The sequence below is a fragment of the Protopterus annectens genome, chromosome 1.part0, assembly GCF_019279795.1.
Source record: "Protopterus annectens isolate FY-2018-M chromosome 1.part0, PAN1.0, whole genome shotgun sequence".
NCBI classification, from domain to species: Eukaryota; Metazoa; Chordata; order Ceratodontiformes; family Protopteridae; genus Protopterus; species Protopterus annectens.
Window position 1 is genome coordinate 1,261,193,316 of NC_056725.1, and position 21,438 is coordinate 1,261,214,753.

The 21,438-nt window shown below is 39.2% G+C and overlaps 1 protein-coding gene across 1 annotated transcript in view; it reads left to right on the forward strand.

The window, feature by feature from the left end:
- Positions 1 to 21,438, forward strand: part of LOC122797320 (cytochrome b5 reductase 4) — a 1,879,111-nt gene that overhangs the window by 1,415,145 nt on the left and 442,528 nt on the right. The window contains exon 10 of the mRNA XM_044066139.1: positions 2,683 to 2,835. Coding sequence (XP_043922074.1) covers positions 2,683 to 2,835 — 153 coding nt within the window. The remainder of the gene's footprint in view (positions 1 to 2,682; positions 2,836 to 21,438) is intronic.

A 21,438-nucleotide genomic window follows, 5' to 3' on the forward strand; every position in this document is an offset into this window, starting at 1 on the left:
AGTAGACCCATTGATCCAGTTAGACATTGTGAAGTAAGATATCCCCTGTGTGAGCAAATAGCTGTCTGTGTTTGTGATTCAGTAGATAGCAGACTTGCCTTTGATACTGGAAGATCCGAATACTATTGGTTATGTTCCCCTCAAAGTACTTGGATTAATTTTCCATTACTGACAGTACAGTGCAGTTTAAGGGGGTGTTGTACTCCTGAGTGTGAATCTCGATTGAGATGCTCATCTGCCTGAGTTGGTGATAGCTTAGATAGATGTCAGAGATACCATGGCACTTATCAAAAAGTGTACAGGATTTTTCCCAGTGCCCTGACCAAATTTACCTTAACCAGTATGAATACTATTTCAGGTCTACCTTGAAAAGAGATCACTGGCCTAGAGAAACTAACCCAATAAAGAGTAAATAAAATAAGTAAATTTGTGACAGCCCGTAGAAGTGCTTCTGTTCAGTCAAAAAATTATATTTTATGGCTTTTCAAAACTCTAGGTGTTTTAGATAGTTTAGCAAAGTCACCTGCAAAGACCAAATAAATAGAATAGTTCTGGACTGAGTGAGAGACCAAGACGTACTTTTTCAGCAGACTCTTAGCTTGTTACTGACAGCTAAATGGCTTCTGATCAGAGGTGTACTGTCTACAACAGCAGCACTTGTGCACATGGAGCTAATGGTAGTGGTTGTTCACACTGTTCATCATGACAGAGCACATAAGAACTTTACAGATGTCTCTTAGGGTCCACTGCTTTCATCTGCTAGACCCCCATAACAAACATGTCTATCAGAGGAGACCTGCACACCTTTTGCTTGTAGGCAGGTGTCAAACAGCACCCTGCTTGCAGGCTTGCATATACTATTTCTTATGGGCTGAAGGACAGAATTCAGATGTGTGGCAAGACAAAGACTATAGTCCCTACTATTACTTTCAATATCATTGTGCCAGATATGAGAGACAAACTGCAGTCTATTTTTAGGCTTAACAGTCTTAATTATGTTTTGTAGTTCTTGACATGTTCACATTTTCTTGCCTTTGCAGATGATTTTTTTTTGTATTTTTTTTCATCTAAATTAAACCCATTGTTCCTACCTTTTTTGAAAACAAAAGAAGGGCCAGGAACCAGAATCTTGATCACCAGTCTGCTACTAGACAAAATGGACCAGTTGTCACAAATTATCCTTTTAATCTCATGGAAATCTTTACTGAAAGTTAAGGTCATACTTTTTAGTTTCACATTCCTTTGGTAAGTGCAGGGACTACTGAAATCATGTAAAAAGCTTCTTTGTGGTTCATATAAGGAAGTGTCCTCCCTTGCTTTTAGGTTCTCAATAGAATAAAAAATACATCTGATGGTCTCACCTTGATACCCTCTCTCAGAAAATCTCTGTGGAGGTCCTGCAGGTTCTTTAGAAAATTAGCCGTTTCTCTGGCTACACAAGCAATCCGCATACTCTGTGCCTTTATTACATTATGCTTAGTGAATTGTGGATGTGTGCTGCTGGCACAAAGCAGTAAATTTACCCAGGTGGATTTGCAGAATAAATCACTGTAAAGGACGTATGACTGTGTGTGCTTATAAACAGTGAGAAACAGAAAACTAACTTTATGGTAATCGTGACCAGTAATAAATTTCAAAAAGTCAGTTGATTGTGCAATGTGTACAAAGAAATTCTTAAGAACTTCCACTGACTTTTCCCATACAATGAAAATATCGCCAACCAGTCTCAGGTAACATTAGATGAAGCGTCATAATTCTGAGTTGTAGACTGTTTCACTCTCCCACTTTAGCTACCGTTGTATTACCTGGTCCAGGGGCCTTAGCTGCTCCCATTGCAATTCCACATTTCTTTTTGAAAGTAGTAATACGTACTGATTAAGACCTGCCTCAGAGAAGGTAGGTTGTCGTGTAAGTACCTGCCACAGCACAGTATCTGTGACAGCTGCTTAGTTCTCATGAATAACTGTATGTCTGCCTATCTTGCTTATTTCTATTGCAGAGTCTGGTTTGACTTTTGCATTCTGTTTTCAGATCCTTTCTATCAGAGCTCCTCTCTGGCCCTAAAGAAAAGAAACTGAGGAAAGGTCCCCTACCCATCTCGTTATCAGCTTATTGATATGGCTCTGCCAGAACTTGCAGGACTCTGGAATGGATCCCCCATTATGAACTCAAGGGAAATTTTTCCAGTTGAGTGAGATGTAGTAACTGAAGAATGTTTATTATTACCAGCTAACTAGGACACTGGTGAAAAAAAATCAGGTGTTAGATGAGTATAACTGAACTTAAGTATAGTCTTAATTATATTCTATTTTAGGATGGTATTTCAAGGAGTTAATAATCATGGTAATATTGCTTCATGTTTATTGTTTTCCTGTGTAATCAAGTGACTTAAATTGTCATAGTAGTTTTGCTTTCCTATTGTCCTGCTATAGGCCTGAAGCATTGTTAAGCTGTCCAGTATTTCCAGGGTTTTGCCTTACTGCTTTTCAGGGCTGCAACAGTTTTATTGCATGCTGTATGCATTTTTATGAGTGACTTGACCAGGACAAAAGTAAAAGAAGAATCGAGGATTTAATTTAGTGTATCTTAGTTTGTATTTCTTTTCATCTTTTATCTGTGTACTAAGTTTAAATGTCCTTTTGTTAAATGAGTTATATTAATCCACCTTTCTGATTGCTCTAGGCACAGAAATAATTAGACCATATACACCTATTACCCATTATTTGGAGCCATGTGTGGAAGAAACATCCCAGAACAGCTCAGGTAGTGTCTATCTAATGATTAAAATCTATCCCAGTGGAGTCCTCACACCGCAGATTGACAGCCTTCAGATTGGTAAGGAAAATTTCTTTTCTTAAGGGAGTGTATATGCTTGTGATTACAGAAGGGTGTTTTTTTTCTTTTGTATTTTTCACATCTTTTTTAATGTAGCATTGAATTCATGTGCTGAAATTAAAGCGTATTGTACCTTATCTGTGGACCTTTGCAGGCTTTAACTGCGTCTTTGTTAGAATGAGAAAGATACATTTTCTGTCTGAATAACAAGCCTCAGTGATTGCATCCATAAAGGTCTAAGAAATACTGCTTTTGGATTATGTTGTCTGGTCTATACAGCTGTTTCATTTTTTTCTGAAACAGTTCAAAGGGTAGACCTATTCACAGCTGCAAGCAATGGTACAGTGTTGAAAAGAATGCAATTAAATGTGCATAATTTTAACTTTACTGGTATCCAGATGTCATGCAGATATTCTCCATTTCCAACTGTATGGATTGCTTTATAGAAGATAAAGTACTTGTGTAATGCAAACAAGAAACAATTTCCAAGTCAAGATACTATTGTGTAAACCCTTTGTTTTCTTCAGTATTGGTAAAAACATAATAGTTTCAGTTGTGCTATGTCTTATTAGCATTTCTGAGTTTGTTCATTTTATCTTTTTTTTATTATTATTACATTTTCAGACAATACATGAAGCTGGTGCTGTGACAGTGTATTTAGTGCATTTAGTGCAGTGACATTGTATTTATTGCGTTTATCACTTTCTATTTTAACAAAGAACTATAATGTCTTCTGTGAGCATCATTCAGTGAAATGCCTAGAAGATGTTTTGCTTGAAAAGCCAATTTGTAATCTGATGGAATAGGACTCCTTTTGGCAGTGGTTTCTTTCATCCCTACTGAGGCATTTGGTAGCATAACAGGTGGCAGTGGCTTCACTAATGCTGAAACCATTCTAATCTCTTTGTCCTTTTCAGTCTCGGAGTTTAATTAAGTGGGTACAGGGGCCCCAGTCTCTGTATTTATACAGTTGAGAGAGCAAAGAGAAGACAGATCAGGTTAGGTTTTTAGCAAGGAAAGTATATTTTCAGTGATTTGATACATATATTGTTAGAAAATAATTAATTGAAATAATGTGATGTGCTGCACTGATGAGACATTATAAAGACACTTCATTTTGGGAACAGATATGGCCATGTAGATGCATGAATTTCTTTGTCTTTTATTACAAACTCATATTTTCTTTTTTTTTTACTCTCTCAAGAATGTTTGTCATAAAAGTGCTTTTCTTACAGAAGCCTGAAACATATGTATGGCATCACTGGCACAGATTATAGCTGTAACAGTAGTGTAAAAAGTATATTAAAACTTCTAGTCGGGTATAACGGTATGAATTATGTGGATGTACACAGAAACACAAACACGTGTGTGTGTGGGTGCGTGTGTGTGCGTATGCATGTATATGTGTGTGTGTTTTTATATATATATATATATATATATATGTGTGTGTGTGTGTATTCACTTCTAAAGATCGAAATCTCAAAACATAGAACCACTGGATAACAAAGATAAGAGGATCAAAGTTTTGAAATCTCTAACCAAATAAAAAAAAAAAAAACGTACAAAACGTAAAAACTACTAATTTCACATTTTTTCAGAGGGGCAAGCCCCATGTGGGGGGCTCTGCCTCCCACACCCCCCAGCTACTTAAATATACCATCTCCGAGATCGCACTACAGTGAAGAGAATGGAAAAGTTCCCTTTCCGCACTGTATGCCGATCTCCATTAAAAAGGTTTGAGATTTCAAAACTTCGATCCTCTGGTCTTCGTTATTCAGAGGTTCGATGTTTTGAGATTTCAATCTTTAGAAGTGAATATATATATATATATATATATATATATATATATATATATATATTTATATATGTATATATATATATATATATGTATATATATATATATATATATATATATATGTGTGTGTGTGTTTAATATATATTAGTGCTAAACATCAGCTCTTCCACTGAAAGAGAAAGAGTGGAATTAGAAGGGAGAAGCATTGGAAAATCAAGGACATTATCAATGACTGTGGCTTTCCTGTGTTTGGTGACCCCTTTCGAGGAGATGTGCTTTTGCAGACCTTCAATGTGGAGTAATTTTCCAGTCATACCACTGTTGTGACTACTTCCAGTTGCTCAGACCTTCAGGGTCTAACATGTTCTCCTTGACCAATGTACCTGAGGTCCCTCCTGTCAGCTATATGCTTTTCAGGGCATCAGAGACATGTATTTTGATTTCAGAAAGGGAAGGTGAGATTCCTGGAGCTTTTATTAATAAGGATGTTTTTTGGAGATCTTATGTAAGGCCTTGGTACCATATTCTCAACCTGAGGCTTCAAGGGTAGTGATTTCTGATAGTGTGAGGCACAAAAAGCACCTAAAGTCATACAAGTGCAGCCTAGTTGACCATGGTCTACGCCAGGTGGTACGTCAGCACAGTCCCCCTCCTGGGCACCTTCAAATTCATTAGTCCAGTTAGATAGAAGTTTTATGTCCTTCCTTAAATCTAAGAGGCCTGACCTGGTGATATTCATGGTTTCTGGAGGCCCTTCTTCAAAAAAAAAAAAAAAAAACTTGATTTGGAAGCCAATGAACTGGCTTATGTGAGTATGTTTCTGTAAGTTTAGTACTTGCACTCAGACATTGAAGACATCCTGATGTTCTTCATATTGATAGCTGCTGTAGTAGCATAAGTGCTATGGGTTATATTTTGCATAGGATACAACAACTGTTAGGCTTTCAAAGCTTCAGGGCATCTTTCACACACCCCAACCATTAGTCAGCTTGAGCTGCGCTGACTACCAATACTGCTTTGTGTGCCAAGCACTTCAGAGCTTTCTTGTAACCGAGAGAAGTGCTCCTCTGCGTGCTTTTGAAGATAAATGTTTCTGCTACTGGGCATATATGTTCCCTTAAAGGAAACTTCCACATTAATTTTTCATTGTTTAAATTTTTTTTTTTTTTTTTTAAACAACCATTTTAACTAGGGAAAAGTGTTTTTACTAACTTAAGATACTTTTTATATCCTTTTAAATGGGAGCACACTTTTTTATATTTGTGGTGAAAAGTTAATAAAAGCTATTTTTATCCTGTGTAGAAACTGTGTTTAATTTACTTTTTGGGTCCAGGGAAAGCATTTAAAGTGTTTTTCACTGTCTTTTTTTCTATAGGGGAAAAGTTACTTTTTTGCAGTTTTCCTGTTTTGCCAACTGTTCCTGCTAAGCTTCCCCAGGAAACAAGCACCATTTTCAGCTTGACTACGGAACAAAGTATCAGTCCTCACTCAGACCTTCTTTCAGACACAAAAAGAAAACGTTAGCTATGCAGCCTTTACCACCACAGCAGGCTATTAATTTGTATTAACTGCAGGTGGGTCACTCTGTTTTGGGCAAAGCTGTCTCCTCAGACCACTCATTTTTTCCACAGATCCCCCTGGTGTCATCCATACAGCCATCATGTACCAGGGGTTGGTCACTTCCTCTGCTTTTGCCAAATGTTATGCCCATCCCTGAGGAAGCTGTTGCTGGCAGTACCCTTTCTGTTTTCCCCAACTTTCCTGTCAGAAAGGGAATAGAAAATTAAACATTTGTCTTCTGTGTCTGCTTCTCTGGTCAGGATTGATTTATTGCACTTTGCTCAGGATCTTAGTTTTATAGTATAGTACTAGGCTATCTGCCCTGGGGCATTTGTAAGCCTAGCCATAGTGATGTATCTTTTGCCACCCCATGAAATGGTGCAAAAAATGTACAGAATAAATTTAGAATACTGTGCCTCTGTCTAGTAGTGACACAATGAAGGTCCCCTTATATAATAGAATTAGTTTACTGTGCCCCTGTCTAGCAGTGACACAGATGTGACCCCTGGGGTAAACTTACGATCTCCCATCCACTCATCAAGATTTCTCTTGAAGAGAGTCAGTGAGGGGCTCTGCCTAATATGAACTGGGATCTTGTTCCAAAGCATGGGAAGCCTCTGGGTTATGAATCTATCCCTCCAGCATGTCCTATTCATACTTGTGCCGAGGTTTAAGTCTTTAGCTCTTGTGGTCCTGATGGATTTGGATTTTTTGAGGTGGAACATATCCATCAGATCCTGATTGGACATGGCCTTGTACGTCAGGCAGAGATCACCTCTGAGCAGGCGGTATGCTACAGAATAAGACATATGTTGGAGACCCTTGATCCTCTTGGTGAGGTACTTTTGTGGTCTCTCCAGCTGTTGCAAATGCCGGGTGAGGTGCATACCAAATGGGGCATTGTACTCAATCATGGGTCTGATGAGGGAGGAATATAGGGGTACAATGACATCCTTGGATCTGGATGTGAATCCCTTCATGATGAGGTGTGCAAGGTAGAATGTTTTTCTAACCACTTTGGCGACGTGGGTGTCAAATGAGAGGTCGCTGTCGACTTGGGTCCCTAGGTCTCTGATTACTTTTTCCGTACTCAGTGGGTTGCTGTCTATGTGATATTTTGTGGGTACTTTGTTTTTCCCAAAGGGGATGACTATACATTTTTTGGCATTTAGTCTAAGGCCGTGACTCCGGCACCAGTTGTCCATTTCTGTGAGTCCTTTTTGTAGGATGTGTGTGTCGGCTGGTGTATCGACTATGGCGCCTAGTTTGCAGTCATCTGCGAACTTTGTCAGCCACAGCCCTCCCATGTTTGCTTTAACATCTGAGAAATAAATGCCGAACAAGAGGGGTCCCAGGACAGATCCCTGTGGGACACCACTGGCTTTGAGTCTGACATTGCTCCAGCGATTTTAACTTTATGGGTTCTGTCCTTTAGCCAGTTTGCAACCCATCTAGTGACATAAGGGTTTACTTTTAAGCTGTTGAGCTTATCTATGATGCCTGAGTGGGGTATTGTGTCGAAGGCCTTAGCCAAGTCCAGGTATGCTGTATGGACTGCTTTGCCCTCATCAATGGCTCTAGTGACTGTTTCGAAAAAGTCAACCAGGTTTAAAAGGCAGGATCTGCCCTTTACAAAGCCGAACTGGGTGGGGTCAAGTGTCTGTAGGTCCCCTATGTCTCTGTTTATGAGCTCCATAATGATTCTTTCCATAGCTTTGCAGACCAGGCTGGTTAAGCTTATGGGGCGGTAGTTTCCAGGGTGTGTAGAGGCACCCCCCTTGTGGAGTGGGACCACTGTTGCTGTACGCCAGTGTTCAGGTACATATCCCGAAGTAAGGCTAAGGTTAAATAGCATTTTTATGTGTGGGTTTAGCTCCTCTTGGAGTTCACGTAACACGTAACCCGGGATACCGTCAGGTCCCATTGATGCTGTGTTTTTTTGCTTTGTTTAGGGCGGTTCTCACTTGGACATCTGAGATGACAGGGCGATTACATTCAGCTGGGATAAGTATTTCTTCTTTTGGGGGTGAAGGAGGGGAGAAATTTGCACTGAACCTGTCAGCCAGAATGTTGGCAATATCTGTGGGTTCAGTGTATTTTCTGTTGTTTTGAACCAACTCTGAGCATATCTGAGGGTTTCTGCCCAGGTTTCTAACATAGCTGAAGAAGGCTTTGTGGTTATCTTTAGTGTCCTTAGCGATTTTTCTCTCAAAGTTGGCCTTGGATGTTTTTATGAGAAAACGTAGTTTTCTGCTAATGTTGATCAGAGATGTCTTCCCTTCATGGGATTTTGCTCTGACGTACAGTAACTTTCTTCTTTTGTTATACAATTTGTTTATGGCTGAGGTCCACCAGACAGGACGCTTACCTTTGGTGGAGAGGGATTTGGATTTGTTTGGGATTGCATGATCCATGCATTCTTGGAGATGCCCATAGAAAGCATTTGTGAAGGATTCGGCATTGTGGGATGTGGTATCCACTGGCACAGTGGGCTTAAAGGATACCATCTCAGTCTTAAGAAGAGTGAAGTCTGCTTTAGAGAAGTTTTTCACTGTGGTCTTTTGTGCTGGGGGTGGAGGTGGGATATGTATATCCAGGGTGATTAGTTTGTGGTCAGATCTCACTAGTGATGGGTATACTTCTGGTGTGGAGCATTTTGTCCCCATGTTTGTGATGATCAGGTCTAGTATATTATCTCCCCTAGTGGGAGAGTTGACTAGTTGTTCCAGTGCATTTGAATTTATGAATTCCAGGAACCTTTGGGCTAGGGTAATAGGGCTAGAATAATGTACCCAATCTATGTTTGGGTAGTTGAAGTCTCCCAGTATGATGGTATTTTGTGATACATTCATATCCTCCAATGTCTTCAGGAAGGCTGAGTGGGGTTCTTGAGATTGGGAGGGTGGTCTGTAACATGCTACCAGTTGTATAGCAGTTTTGCCTATGGTTAGTTGCACCTGTATGGCCTCTGATGCTTCATGTGTTGCTACTAACCTGGAGGTGTGGGTGTCCTTGATGAATATGGACACTCCCCCTCCCTTTGTGGTTCGGCCCGGGTTTTGGGGCCGAAAAGCATGATACGAGGTATAGCCTGGTAGCACTGGGGTGCTCTCAGGAGCCTTGAACCAGGTTTCAGTTACTGCAGACGTCGATGTTCTCCATGCTGAGGAGTGCATCAAGTGCCTGCATCTTGAGATTTAGACTTCTGGCGTTGAGCAGCATTACCCTTAGTTTTTTTCCATTTTTGTTTTCTAAGGAGGTGGGTTTGTCTTTTGAGCCTTGGCTAAAAAAAGCACTATGGGGTGGCAAGAGCCTTAGCCAATATCCGGAAGCCCAGTGGTGACAGGTGTAAGCCATCCCTTGCGAAGCAGCGTGGCTTGTCCAACATGTCATCCCAGGCAGACAGACATTGGATCCCCTTAGAAAGACACCAGTACTTGAGCCAATTGTTAAAGCTGATCATCTTGTCTTTGTATTGTGGTATCATTCTTGGTGAGGGCAAGATGCTGCTCAGGGTCAGGGTCATACCAGCCTGGGCTACATAATCGAAGAGCTCCTCTATGTCTCTTTTCATGTAGTCCAGGGAGGTACATCTCAGGTCATTCACACCAGCATGGACAATGATGGAGTCATATTTGTACTTGCTTTGGAGTGACTTGAGTGCGTGTGTTATGTGTTGGATCCTAGCTCCCGATAGACAGCTCACAGTCACCTTCTCCTTGTTCAGCCTGGTCAGTGGGACATCAGTGTGTCTGACTATAGAGTCACCTATTACTAGTGTATCAGGCAAGGTGTTTGGCCTTAAGGGCTGTGATTGGTTGACACAATGATTTATTGAAGTATGTGTTGCATGTGTTTTGTTTTGAGGTGGTGGATTTTTGGATGTCTACTTTGGGAACCCGTGTTGTTTTGGTAAGTTTTTTATTAGAGCCTCCGAGTATGTCTTTGTGTTTTTATGTGCTTGGTTTGCAGTTGTGGTAGGTCTGTGTGGGACTGGGATTGTTGTGTGTGTGGTTGCCATCTCCTCCTGTCTGGTCATACCAGCCCTGAGTTGAGAGAGTTCAGCCTCCAGTCTGGCTATATAGTTGCATCTCTCACATGTATTTGTGTTTGTTGGGAGGAGGAGAGGGCTGTCTGTGTACATGAGACAATTGTAGCATTGTCTCAAGATACCCAGATTGACCAGCTGAATTGGAGACGACGCCAGTAATCTACCACTCGACATGCTAGAACAGTATAAGGGAGTGCTGTACCTTTAAGGGAAGTGGATATTCACAGGGGTGGTAAGTAGATGTAGTGCTTTACTTAGTAGAGAAGCATTGAGAACAAGTGCTAGGCTTATAATATAGTGAGTAGTCTGGTTATACTAAGAGTAGAGCTTCCTTAAGGGAAAATTTGAAGAGCAGACTTGGCGGAGCCAGAAAAAGTTTAACCGGCGCTGCGCTATGCGCACAACCGCGCAAAGCCGTGCAAACGCGGATTTTAAACAGTGAACTACAAAAGAGCTAGAAATGGTCCAAAACAACCAATTACTACAGCTTCTTGTGCTGAGGTCACTTCCTACAGGGACAGGTAGGCTGCTCAAGGCTCCCCACTCCCACTGGTGAGCAAAGAAACTTCCTTCTATCCAAGTAAGTTAATGGACAACACAGGAACTACACCACAGCCCAGAATACAGCAATGCCTGTAAACTGGTCTAAACTAGTCGAGGAGAGGCGAGAAAACAAGGATTATGTTTTTGTTTTTTTGGTAGAAACACACAGAAAATGCAGAAACAGTGATAAATTAGTTGCACAGGCTAGCACACTTTAGTGGGCAGCCTCCACAGTTAAATTAAACAAACAAACAAACTTTCGATCAAATTTGACTAAAATGTAACTTTAAGTTCAGACTTTAAAATAATGCTGCAAACAGTTAAGAAACAGTTCAAGCTAGTTCAGGGTAAGCTACAGAAGCTATTCCAAGTTGAAAAAAAGCAAAAATACTTAAATCCAGAAAGTAGTCACTTTTCTGAGTTCCCTGCTGCTAGGACCACTCTGCAGAACCACGAGGAGCTTGTCTGAGCAGTATAGCCAGAAAAAAACGCCCAGAGGCGGATTTTAAACAGTGAACTACAAAAGAGCTAGAAATGGTCCAAAACAACCAATGACTACAGCTTCTTGTGCTGAGGTCACTTCCTACAGGGACAGGTAGGCTGCTCAAGGCTCCCCACTCCCACTGGTGAGCAAAGAAACTTCCTTCTATCCAAGTAAGGTAATGGACAACACAGGAACTACACCACAGCCCAGAATACAGCAATGCCTATAAACTGGTCTAAACTAGTCGAGGAGAGGTGGGAAAACAAGGATTATTTTTTTGTTTTTTTGGTAGAAACACACAGAAAATGCAGAAACAGTGATAAATTAGTTACACAGGCTAGCACACTTTAGTGGGCAGCCTCCACAGTTAAATTAAACAAACAATCTTATACAGGCTATTGACCCTTCTTTACGATGATTTCTGGTAAAAGGAAGAGGATTCCTCTTTCCCCTGAAGAATTTCAAGATGTTGAATCTGTAGGGGACTGTGAAGGGACAAATGCAAATTTTTCTCCTCATGTATCCGATTCAGAGTCTGAGGATAGTATGGTGTCTGTATCTTCCTGTAAGGGATTCATTTTCTCTGAAATTATTTCCAGCATCTACCAGTAATTTCAGTGGGAGAATACTGATGTTTCTTAGTCCCTCAGGAAATACTGTGAATTGCGAAAGCTGGAATTCTCAAAACCTCCACTCATCACCCCAGTGCTGTCAGCACTGGAGGATATGTTTGTCACAACCTGTGGTTCCCTGGACAATCATCTGCACTTAAGAAAGCAGGAAGAATGTACACAGTTCCTCAGTCTTTCAAGTTTTTATACACTCAACCTGTACCTGACCCCAGCAGCTGTAGCTCTAGTTAATCCATCTGCTGCCAATCATTTTGTTAATTATAATCCTTCTCCTTCTAACAAGGGTGGTATAACTTTTGCAAGATGGCTACACAGTGATCAACAGCTTAGTTTTAGCTTTCCCAGTGTGAAAACAGAACCTGAAACACTGCAGCCAGAGATGTTGCCAACTTGAATAAAATCAATTTATTAGCTATTAAGTTTACTGCCTGGATGCTTGCAAACAAGAAATTAAGAGAGCCTGAAAGAAAATCACCTTGAAAAAGTGAAGATAAAACACTGACTGGGAAGGATCCTGCAGTCATTAAGCAAAAAACAGTTCAAGCTCCAGCTTTGGTGCAAGACATGACTTCCAGTAATCTAGAGGAAAAAGTCAAATGTGCTCAGAGATGATTAAAATAATGCACTGAAGGAATGTATCAATTAAAATAACAGAAGGCTGGAAAAAATGGAAGAAACATTAAACAGATATTCAGAAGAGCTGATAAAACTGTTAATATCAGTGGTCGAATTGAAAAAAAAGGCTGGTTGATTATGAGACTGCTCAAGAAGAGATGTTTCAAAAATGGTAGAATTAGAGGACAGAACATGTACAGAAAATCTGAGATTTTCTGCTTTAGCAGAGTAACTAAAAGAAGCAGAGTGTATTCATTTTGTGAAAGCACAAATAAGCAACTGGGCTGGTATTCCATACTAGGATATGTTAATTGAAAGGGCAGACTATGTGTATGCTCCAAATCTGGCCGTGAGAAAGCAGCCAAGACCTTTATTAGTAAAGATGCAAACCTGTCAGCAGAAAGAGTTAATCCTGAAAATAACTGTACAAAAGAGCAAAGTATTAAAAGTTAGAGACAATAGTGTGTTTATGGAAAATGGTTATTCACTGTACATCAGGCAGAAGAGAAACACATTTATTCCAGTAGTTAGGGAATGTTGATAGGCAGGTGTAACCTGCTGTATCCAGTTGTCTTCAGAATATTTTTTCCTGGAGGATCAAAGTAATTTTTTGATGCAGAACAGGCTAAGGAGGAAATGCAAGTGTTTGTCCAGCAAAAAATGAGGCATCAAGCAGAAGGGGACTCATTCTTCTGATAATGAAGCACACAGAGAAATTTTGCCAGTGAAACCTATTCCACTGTTCCAAAGGAAAATGCTTGAAACAGAGAAGAGCACAGGATTTGGCCAGAAGAATTGGGAGCCCCATGGAATTGAACCGGAATCTGGAGTTGGGAGATATAGATGAACATGAAGAAGACCAGCAACATGGATATTAATGACTAAATGTGAGACTGCAAAGCATCAATCGCACTTGAGAAATATGGCTGTGTAAGAATAAGTGGAAAGAGTGGACTTATGTTGACTTTTTTAAACTTGTGAAGAACCAAAAGGCATTTGCCTCACCTGATGTCATTAATATTTGGAGAGGGGAGGAGGAAGGAAAAAGGTAACTGTAAGTAAAATGGTTTCTTTTCTGAACAATATGTATATGAAACACTTTATATGTAGATCAGAGTGTAACGTGTGTGTGCTATGTCTTTAAGAAGCATGCAAGGCTGTGTGTGGATGTATAAAGTCCAGACACATGCAATCCCTAATGCCATTTTGTAGAAGCAGCCAGTGAGTGAGCATGGATAATCGCAGTAGTTTGTTTGTATATAAGTTAGTTATGTTATAGTCAGTAACCCTCTATAGTGATGTGTTTGTATAGAATAAAGCTACTTAAACAGAACCCACAAAGACTCATTTATTCGTGTACCAACTCGAAAGTGACATGGTGTTGAACCGGGTTGGAAAAGAGAAGAACATTTGGAGCCATCAGATGTAAAGATGACAGCGAAGGTAAAAAAGGGAGAAAAGAGTACAAACACAACCAGACAGAATTAAAGGTAATGAAAAATAATGCAAATTATTTACTCGATGCAAAGAGGCAAGAAAGGGCATTACAAGGGCAAAAACCACATTATCAGGCAAGCGGAAAGTACAAAAAGTTTGTTAATTAAAGAAAATGTTTAAGATACAAGTATTTGACAAGGCGATTGACTTTAACGTATGAAACAAATGTATTTGAGGCAGACTTGGGAATGTTTAGAGTAAAATGAGCACAAAAAAAGCATGTTGGGCATAAAAAGGGCTTAAGCAAAAATAATAGAATAAAGAAAAAAAAAAAGAGCACAGTAAGCAAACATAAAGCAAGGCGACTACTGTTTGGGCAAAGTGCTGTGTTTGGGCATAACTATGACTTCATATTGTATCAAGGGCTTAATTAAAGTTATTCGAAGTATCTCAGTGTGTGTAAAAGTGCTTAAAGTATGTGCTTATTACTGTGCATGTATTTCAAAGCATTCACTGTGTGCAAAGTGCAACTATCTCGTGTAATCCAGTCAAAGCAAAGGTATTTGAAGAAAAGTTCTTGTACTGGGTTTGTCTCTTTGCAGAGTGCCACCATTACATAGTGCTTCTTGTACTGTAAAGAGTTGCCTAGCAATGTACTGCCATTTTGAGACATTTCAGTGTATTGCATGTAGTTATTTGCAAAGTGCAGATACTTCAAAAGATATTGAATTTGGGCAACAGAAGTTGATTTTATTGGATTGTACAGTTACTTGATATGTTTCTTGCATTGATAAAAGAAGGTGTTTCTTACAAAAGATTACACGATTATTACACTGCTCATGAATTGCTCAATTGCATTGTAAAGTTCTCAAATGTTTCTTAAAGTGATGGCTTTGACAAATGATGGCGCATGACTGTAGCATTCCTACCTTTATCAATGAAGTTCCAGGCGACTACTTTAGCATTTTCGCCTTTACCAATTTTGAAGCAAACGATTTTAGCACTTCTGCCTTTGCCAATTCTGCAAGCATAGCGAGTGATGATCAATGACCTTAGCATTTTTGCCTTTACCAATTCCGCAAATAAATGATTTCAGCATTTCCACCTTTATCAGTCGAAGATTTCATAAAGCATCGCAAAAGCCAGAGAAATTATTTCACAAAGTTATGTAACATATCGAAAGGTTTAAAAGGCTATTTCGCAAAGTACAGTAAATCATTGAGAAATCTAAAAAGCTATTTCGCAAAGTACTGTAAAGCATCGAGAAGTTGAAAAGCTGTTTCGCAAAATGCAGTAAAGCATCAAGAAGCCTGAGAAGTTAAAGTCCAGTTATTTGAAAGTACTACAAGGTTGTTCATTCTCATAATTCTGAAAGAAAGTATAAGTACAGAGCACAAAAGCATTGAACAAATTGTGTTTATGCCAGTTATGCACATGTGTATGTGTGTATATTTGTACGTATTTGCAAGATCCTTTGCTGGTATGTGTTAGTATGGCAGACAGATTTCGAAAACCTCAACCACTTGTATTTGATCAGAATATTACAGAGCACTGGAGAATATTTGAACAAGAGTGTGATATTTTCATACAAGCAGCTTATGCAGATAAACAGGCATGAGCAACACCATTTATTTTGTTAAGTCTAGAAGGCTCAAGAGGCCATAGAAAGAGAATTTTCATTTGTATATGCAGTAGCAGTGTATGAAGGTGAAGGTGCAGACCACCATGTTGTTGTGCAAGTTGAATTAAGGGAAGACCCTGAGTGTTTAAAGCGTAAGTTCAGAGAAATGTGTAACCCCTCCCCCAGACGAACATTACATTAGAGAGGCTTTTGTTTTACACAAGAGATCAGAAACGAGAGGAAACATTTGCAGTTTATGTAACTGACTTGAGAAACAAAGCTGAACTGCATCGGTTTGGTGATTTGAAAGATACGCTGATAAAGGACAGACTTGTGTGGTATTAATACTGCTGCAGTGAGAAAGATTTTACTTTGTGACAGTGATTTGACATTAAGCAAAGCAGTAGAGATTTGTCACATCCATGAGGTGACAGAAAGACATACGAACATGCTTGTGAGTGACAAAAGCACGGTTTCAGTTAAGGTCCAGAGCAAACGTAGATAGTATGCAACATGTGGAAAACAGAAACAGGTCTAAGCAAAGAGCAGCCACAGGGTTTCAAAAGAGGGTATGAAGCTTTCCAGAAAGTTCCAAAAAAAGTGCAAGCACCACCGTCATCTCAGTGCAACACAAACGTGAGTCAGCAAAACCCAAGTCTAGCTTTATTGTTAACTGTCGCAATTGTGGTGCAAATCATGAGTTTAAAAGAGAGAAGTGTTTAGCATATGGTCAGCAATGCCACATGTGTAAAAAATGGAACCATTTCCATTAGTTTTACAAATCATCTAAGCCTCACTCTGTTGTAAAGAAAAGTCAAACAAAGAAGCAATTTGATAAAGTAAAGCCGAAACAGTCAGCTTTCTGTGTGGCTGGTGTCTCAGTACTTTGAGAAAGAGTTGATGCAGTAAACTTAACAAGGAGTGAAGTGTTTTCTACAGTTCGGATCAATGGAAAATCCACAGAGCTCAAAGTAGACACTGGTTTAAAGTGTAATCTTATATCAGCAGACACATTTGCAAGCGTGAGAACTAAGGAACAACTCAGTGTGACTAGCAGTGCGAGACTTGTTGCGTATGGAGGTGAAGAAATTCAGACCGCAGGTTCAGTAATACTTTCATGTTATTTGGCTGAGAACTGTTACAACTTATTATTCTATGTAGTCCGATGACCACTGCAATCTTTACTAGATCTCAAAGATGGTTATAGAATGAATCTGCTTTCTTTGGCCAAAGAAGTTCATCATGTGAGTGCAGTTCCAAGTACAAGTTTTTCCGAATCATTTTCTGCTAATGTTTTCAATGACAAGTTGGGCAAACATCCAGTTGTGTATTCCATGACGTTGGATCCTGAAGTCACTCCAGTAGTCAGACCAGCAAGAAAAGTTCCCCATCCCTAGTAGTGCAAAATAAAGTCAAAGCTCAGTTGGATAATATGATGCAGCAGGGAGTGATTTGTCCAGTCACAGAACCAACTGAATGGGTGTCGTCCATGGTAGCCCCTCGTAAGAAAGGCTCAGAGGAAATCAGAATATGCATTGATCCTAGAGTTTTGAAAAAAGCATTAAAAAGGCCATATCATCCAGTGTGTACAATTGAGGAAGTTACATCTCTAATACCGAATGCCACTGTATTTTCTCTTTTGGATGCAAAGATTTCATTTTGGCAAATAACGCTTGATCGTAAATCCTCATTTCTAACTACTTTTGGTACTCTGGCCGATACAGATTCCTAAGGATGCCATTTGGAATAAATTCTGCACGTGAATTCTTTCAGCATGCAATGGAACAAATTTTTTCAGGATATCATTATGCCATAATAGACTATCCTTAGTTGGAGGCAGTGGCGAAGCAAAGCATGACAGAAACCTCAAGAAAGTTCTAGACAGAGCACATGACGTAAATTTGAAGCTCACTCCTCTGAAGTGCAAATTCAGACTTCCAGAAGTAACCTATGTTGGACATTTGTTTACAAGTATAGGCTTAAGACCTGACTCAGCCAAACAAACGGCTATTTTAGAGATGTCACCACCAGATAATGTGCAAAGTTTACAGCATTTTCTGGGCATGGTCAAATAGGCAGGTTTATACCAGATTTCAGTGAATTGACAGCACCTTTAAGAGAGCTAACATTGCAAAAATGGTGTATGGTCGTGGTTGGAACATCATCAGAAGGCGTTTGATGACCTTAAGCAGAAAATTGCCACCCCACCTACGTTAAGGTACTATGATATGAATAAACCAGTTGGTCCTTCCTGTGATGCTTCAGAATTTGGTTTAGGTGCAGTTATTCTTCAAGAGGGCAGACCAGTAGCCTATGCATCTATGTATCTAAGACACTTACTCAAACCGAGATGCATTATGCTTAAATCAAGAAAGAGCTTTTGATGATAGTCTTCACATGTTCCAAGTTTCACAATTATATTTATGGTCGCCCTATTCAGATTGAAACTGATCATCAGCCTCTAAGTACCATTCCGTTCCAGCAAGATTACAAAGAATGATGCTCAAATTGCAAAAGTACAATTTCAAAATGGTCTACACTAAAGGTAAATTGCTCTATCTGGCTGATACCTTATCCATATTGCCTAGAAGTTGAACAAAACAGCTTGATACTGAAACTTTTGACTTTGATGTAATGTCAGTGCATAATTTTTCCACCACAAGACTTGATGAGTTGAGAGATCACACTATGACTGATCCAATTTCACAAAAGCTTAACAACTATATCAATGTCAGATGGCCATCAAAGCAATCTAGTGTATCACCTGAGGTGCAATCTTATTTTCCTTACAGAGATGAATTGTTGATGGAAGATGGTATTATTTTCAAAGGTCCTAAAATTGTTGTCTCTGCTTCCTTATCCCAAGAATATATTTGAATTATGCTTTGTGGTCTTTCAGGTTTATTATTTATTTATTTATTATTATTTATTTTACATTTGTTAACCGGGCTAGTCTAGCTGGAGAAAATTCCATTTTCAGTAGAGGCCCGGGGAGAAAAGCTCCACAAAAATTAGTACATAGAGACAAAAAATATTAGTATGCATGTTAATGAAACATTAATAACAAATTGAACAATTTAAGATTGTTACTACAAGTATTAATTTCTATCATACATATTTACAAGAAAATAAGAAGCTATATGTCTTAAGATTAAAGGTGCATGAATTAATTACTTCCTGTCACAGTTACAGACTAGGGAAAAGATGTTAAATTTTATACAGAAAGACAGAGATACATGAAGGTATGGATACAGGGAGAGTAGGTAAAGAAAAAGAGTGTAAAGAATAAGAGGAAAAGAATAAAATAAATAAAAGGGAGTTATATTATTAAAAGTATTAAGTTAGGACAGTAATAGGCAATGAAGCAAGTTAGTAGACAGTGTGAGAGGAAGGGAAGAATGCCTAGTGGAGAAGTAGAGTCAGAGAAGAGGTAGTTATAGTAAAGTTAAAGTATTGGGAATCAGGTTAATCAGGTTTGCTACAGGAGCAGAGCCAGTGATTTTGGAAGTGGAGTTTAATATTTTGTTTGAAGAGAGGTAGTGATGTAATCTTTGTTATGTCGCTAGGTAGCGAATTCCATTTTGAACCTACAGAATTGGTAAAAGGAGTCACCAGCAGTGTTGTTTGATTTTATGGAACTAGCCAGTAACCGTAGATGAGCGGAGAGAGTTGAGATTATTATAGGGGATTATGAGTTGAGAGAGTATAGGGGTGTTGTTTGGTTGGTACAGTATCTTGTGGGCAATGGTAAGTTGGTGGATTGCAAGATAGTTCTGATACTCTAGCCAGCCTAGTTGCTTCAAGTTAACACAGTGATGAGTTCTGAAGGTGTTACCTGTAGCAAGCGGCAATGTTATTGTAGCAGGTAGTTAGTTTGTTTAGGTTGTTCTTCTTGAGGTTGGTGAAGATAGGTGAAGCATAAAGAAGAGTAGAAATAAGATGGGAGTGAGCAATCCTAGTTCTGGTAGATGGAGTAAGGAACGGTCTGATTCGATATAAGGATCCTATTTTTCTGTTGACTTGTTTTATGGAGTTGTTTATGTGTTGGTTGAAAGAGAGATTATTATCAATGGTAATACCTAGCAATTTAGTGGTAGAGTCAGGTGAAATGACAGTGGCACTGTTGGAGTAGATAGAGAAGTTTAAGGGGATGTCCTAGAAGTGGGTGTGAAAAGGAGCAGTTTAGTTTTTAGCATTTAATAAGAGGAATCGGCTGGAGAACCATGTTTCTATGGTATTGAAGACATTTTGAGTAAGAGAGATAAGCTCTGGGGTGGAGGATGCAGTGCAGATGAGTGTAGAATCATCAGCATATTGAATGCAGGTTGCTTGAGGGATTATAGTATGAAGATCATTAATGAAGAGAGAAAAGAGAAGTGGGCCAAGAATTGAGCCTTGTGGAACTCCGATAGAAACAGGCAAGAGTGATGAAATATGGTTGTCCCAAAGAACAGCTTGTTTTCTATTTGTAAGATAGGAATTAAACCATTTAATGGCTGGAATATCAAAAGATAGGGATTCAAGAGTATTAATTAATAAGGAGTGGTTGACCATGTCGAATGCTTTGGAGAGGTCAATGAAGAGGGCAGAAGAGAGTAGGTTATTATTACGGTTTTGATTAATAGTGTCTACAAAGGAAAGCAGGGCAGTAGTAGTACTATGATGTGGTCTAAAACCATGTTGAGAGTTTGCTATTATGTTGTGAAGAGAGAGATGTTGTACAAGTTGATGGTGTATACATTTCTCCATGATCTTGGCTAAAGGTGAGAGGAGAGCAATTGGTCTATAGTTAGAGTATTCTAAGGAGTTTCCACCTTTATGAAGTGGGATAATATGAGAGACTTTCCAGATATCTGGGATGTTTCCTTCTTTGATTGTCCTATTTATGAGGATAGATATAGGATAAGCGATAACCTTAGCAGCTTTTTGTAGAAAGAGTGAGGGGAGTTTGTCAGCAGAGGGGGTACAGGGTTTTAGTTTGTGCAGGAGTCTATATATGTAAGATGTGGAGACAGGTTGTAGAGAGAATTTAGAGGTAGAGTTTCTTAGGTTATTTGGTGGGTTTAAGTTGTTGGCATTTAGTTGTTTAGCTAGAGCTTGGATAGTTTCAGTGAAGAAAGAGTTGAAAGCATCTGCAGTTTGCTGAGGAGTATCAGGGTCAGCATTAATAGGGGAAGGTGTTTTATAAGTACCTGGGAGAGAAGTCTATTGACAGAAGACCAGAAAAGTTTAGAATTATTGACATGGGTCTGTTGCAGTTCAAAGTAAAATTTCTTTTGTCAGATATTATTGACTTTTTTGTTAGATTTCTGAGCTGGCGGAAGTTTAGGAGATCTTGGTTATTTCTATGGGATCTCCATGAGGCCCAGACTTTATTTCTGGTGAGAATAAGTTTTTTGGTGTCATGGGAGAGCCAGGAGGCAGTATTAGATTTCATTCTAATGATGCGTTCAGGAGCATGTAAGTCAAGAATGGATAAAAAGATTTTGTTGAAGTATAATATTGCATTTTCAAGAGGAAGTGTTTTTAAGGGATTCCAGTTGCATGCACTAAGTTCAGCCTGAAATAGATCGGGATTAAAATGTTTGATGGTGCGTATTTTTCTTGTAGTGGGTGGGTTTACACAATCGGCTTTTTCCCTAATTATGAATGTTAAAGAGTGGTCACTGATATCATCTGGCAAGGTTCCTGATTTGTAGTTATCTTTACTTCTATTTATAAGTATCCAGTCTAAAATGCTTTCTCTATTACTATGTTTGTTTAGCCTAGTAGTAGAGGTGATGGTTTGGATGAAGCCGTGTAGGTTGATATGAGAAGAAGGATTTTCAGTATTAATGTTATTCCAGTCTATGTTCAGGTCACCTA